We start from the raw sequence: 3,892 nt of genomic DNA on the forward strand, positions 1-3,892 counted from the left end.
GAGAACAAAAATTTTGGTACCAAAATAGAACAAAAATAACAATTTAGGTATTAAATGTTTAGTTTACCCTAAAATTAAACTAAACTTGCATATTTGTGTGATTTTGCATTGGTGGATTATAAGGACAGATTTTTTTTCATGATTTTCTTTTACAAAAGTTCAATTTCAATAGATACTTTAACAATATATAATGGAAAAGTATAGATAAAATGAAAGATGGTTTATTGTTATTAAAGGGAAAGAATTGTAGCCAACTAAAAATTAAGCTAAATATTATTGCTGCTGGGGAAGGGAAGAACAAAAGGCATCCTCCATATGCAAGCTCCTAGTTATTTCAGCTTTGAGAATAACTTTGGGGCAACCTGCATTTGATCATTTAATCCAAAACCAAAATAAACAAATCATGGTATTATTAATATTGGGGTAAACTACGTATTTGGTCACCTAACTATCATCTTGGTTATGTTTTGGCCACCTAACTTTTTTGTCTAAGAAGAAAAAAAGAACTTACACATTTATCAACACAAGCCAGGAAGTCAAAGTATTGTCCAGTGCAGTGCTTGGTTCCAGTATCATCACCTGAAATCCTCTTCACACATTCCTGCAACAATTGAAAATTTCCATTGAAACTTTTTTCCCCCATTTTAGGGTACCTAAGAGTAATCATCATCAGGGACGAATGCAAGATTTTATGTGAGGGCTAAACTTGAACTTATAAAATTTAGGAACCGAAAATATATTTTTAATAGAAAATACACAGAAAAAATCTAAAATATATGGTAAATTTAAATTTTTACGGGATGACCGCCCCCATTCTCCCCGCCTAGGTGCATTCCTAGTCATCACTACTCACCAGCAAAAATATAAAACAATGACTTTTAATAGTTCAATAAAAGAAATCGACTTAGGCTGATTGAATGACAAATCAATAATTTGTCTAGTCTAAACACTAGTGATTGTTGTACTATTTGACGCACAAGATGTAAAGCATTATATGCATATGCATGTATATGAGTACAAAATATTCAAAACTATAATTGAAGCAAACATATTTTACACCATCCAATTTGACTCAAACCAAATGAAGGGAATATTTGACATCGTCATTATTAACAAAGAAACCCTAATCAAAACAAGTTTAAGCTGTAAATCCGATAATAAGTTTCAATGAATCGCGCAAAATATGCAAAAAAAACAACTTGTTTTATGGATCAAAAAGAAGATTAAGTGAGAAGATGGTTTACCTCATAACCATGCTTAGGCTTTGCACAATCCGATTGGCAAATACCCTCGAGGAGTTTCTTTTGATCCATTGGCTCCATATCCGCCCTGCATCACAGTTGTCAATCATGAAATATCCAAAACTATAGTTGAAGGAAATCTAATATTTTATATTAAATAAACGAAATTCCAGTTTGAGATCATCGATATTAACAAAGGAACTCCAATAATAACCATTCTACAGCATTCCCAAAAACAAAAGACTTACATATTAGGGAATTCTCGCACACTCGATTCAAGTGAAAAATTCAAAAAATAAAAAAGAATGTTAGCTTTGTATAGAGAGTGGAAATGCAGAGGTGGGTTAGGTTGGTTAGCATTTTTCACTGAGGAAATGCAAATTAAAAGGTGTGGTTAAAATCACTCGGTCCACTCTTGGGCTGGGCTCCTTTCTCTCCCAATTGATCTTTATACTTTTTTTCAATGTTATTAAAACCGGACTGGACCGGCCGGTTAAACCGTGAACCGATGGCCTGTCCGGTCCGATGAACTTCCAAAACCGAATAAGCACAGAATCGGTAAAGAACCGGCTGAGAACCGGCAAAACCGGGGTGAATCGGCTGAAAATCGGTGAAACCGATGTGAACTGCCGGTTCTCTTTTTTTCTTTAAAAAAATTAAACCAAACAATGTCATTTGTTAAACGAGCCGAGTCGAACTCTAGTACTGCTGAGCTCAACTCGAACTCAAAAACTTTAAAAGTAAGCTCAACTCGACTCAAAAACTCACGAGCTAAAAATTATCAAGTTCAACTCGAACTCGAAATATAATATTGAAACTTGAACTCGAAAAGGCTCGAACTCAAAAAAAAATTAGAAGCTCGATTGAAGCCTGAAATTCGAGCTCAATTGAAGCGAAAGAATAGTTCGTACTGTGCTCACCAAAAGGCTCAATGATTTTGAATGTCAAATTACCTCTAGTATTTATAGAAGTTAGTTTGATGCTCTTCTATGTTTCTTAGTCATGTGGGATTATTTTGTTCTCGTATTTTTACTCTTTAGACTTTTGGGATGCTCTTCTATGTTTCTTAGCCATGTGGGATTGTTTTTAAAAAAAAAATTAAACTAAACGACATCGTTTGTTATGATTTTTTTCAGCCCCAAATTTATTTTTTGATTATAGTTATATAATTATATTTATTATTTAATATGTTTTACCTTAAATATTATGTTGTAGTTGATTTGAATCATTTTGTTTCACTTGATTTTATGTTTTTTAACTTATATATGTTATGACTTGTGATATTTTTATACATTTTAATATTGTAAACTTAAAAAAAGTGTTATATATATATTAATATTGCTTTGAATATTATGTAAAATTAAAAAAAAATATTTTATATAAAATCTGGTTGAATCGCGGTTGAACCCAGTTGAACCAGTGAACCAGTACTTTTACCGGTTCAAGGTCCAGTCCGATTTTAAAAACATTGCTTTTTTCACTTTTTATATTTTTTTTCTTTCGATTCTAACTTCTTTTGTATGATTACTTAACTATATACTATATATTTTTGGAAGCCATTAAGCGGACTAGTGCTAAAAAAATGTTGTTCTCCTTAGAAGTTACGAGTTATAATCACTCTATTTTGTTACAGTATTAAAAGACTAAGAAAAATTTGAACATATACTATCTTATAATCACTCAAAATTATTATAAAAATTATAAATTTTGTTTTAATAAATTCGAGTGACACGAAAATGTCATTATTAGAGGTAAACTATTCATTTGCATGATAAAATATCTTTTTGAGAAAATTATCATTTTAGTCCTTGAACTTTTCCCAAATTATACTATGAGGACTAAACTTTTAAAATTTTCATTTTGGTCGCTAGTCAAAATTTTAGGTATTACACTTTTGGTTAGACATGAGGTAATTGATCTTATGGTAAACTACACAAATGGTCAGTAAAGTATGAGTAAGTGGTCGTTTTCCCTACTAAAGTTTCAAAAGTAACAAGTTGGTCACTAACATTATTGATTTGTAACAAAATGGTTACTCCACCATTAACATCTGTTAACCCAGTCACGGAATATTGATGTGGCAATTTGGACGGCTGAGTTGGCATATTTTGGCCCCCCTTGACCAACTACTTTGACTTTCTCTTGAAAAAATATAAATATTTTGTCGATAAAAATCATGGTTTTCAGAACCTGACCGGTTAGCGAATCGGTCATGCTACCGGTTCACTGGTTCAACGGTCGAACCGGTCCGACCGGTCGGAAGAACCAGACGACGTCATAATTATTTAAAAAATTAAATAAAAATACCAAAAATATTTAATAAAAAATAATTTTTTATATCACAAGTTATATTCAAAGCAAGTCATAACATATATAAGTTAAAAACCATAAAATCAAGTGAAACAAAATGATTCAAATTAACTACAACATAATATTTAAGGTAAAACATATTAAATAATAAATATAATTATATAACTATAATAAAAAATAAATTTGGGGTTAAAAAAATCATAACAAAATTATATAACTATAATTATATAACTATTCTTTCACTTCAATCAAGCTCGAATTTTAGGCTTCAATCGAGCTTCTAATTTTTTTTGAGTTTAAGCCTTTTTGAGTTCAAGTTTCAATATTATATTTCGAGTTTG

General features: G+C 30.9%; 1 protein-coding gene across 1 annotated transcript; it reads right to left on the reverse strand.

Moving 5' to 3' along the window:
* Positions 1-311: 311 nt before the first annotated feature.
* LOC120210934 (cytochrome b-c1 complex subunit 6-like) lies at positions 312-1,542 on the reverse strand. Its single transcript, XM_039209574.1, has 4 exons — positions 1,490-1,542; positions 1,245-1,329; positions 512-601; positions 312-362 (listed from the first exon to the last, which is right to left on the reverse strand). Coding segments are annotated over exons 1-4 (210 nt in total). The 5' UTR covers positions 1,492-1,542; the 3' UTR covers positions 312-329.
* Between the last annotated feature and the right edge of the window lie 2,350 nt (positions 1,543-3,892).

Source organism: Hibiscus syriacus, unplaced genomic scaffold (genome assembly GCF_006381635.1).
Source record: "Hibiscus syriacus cultivar Baekdansim isolate YM2019G1 unplaced genomic scaffold, ASM638163v2 tig00109945_pilon, whole genome shotgun sequence".
NCBI lineage: Eukaryota > Viridiplantae > Streptophyta > Magnoliopsida > Malvales > Malvaceae > Hibiscus > Hibiscus syriacus.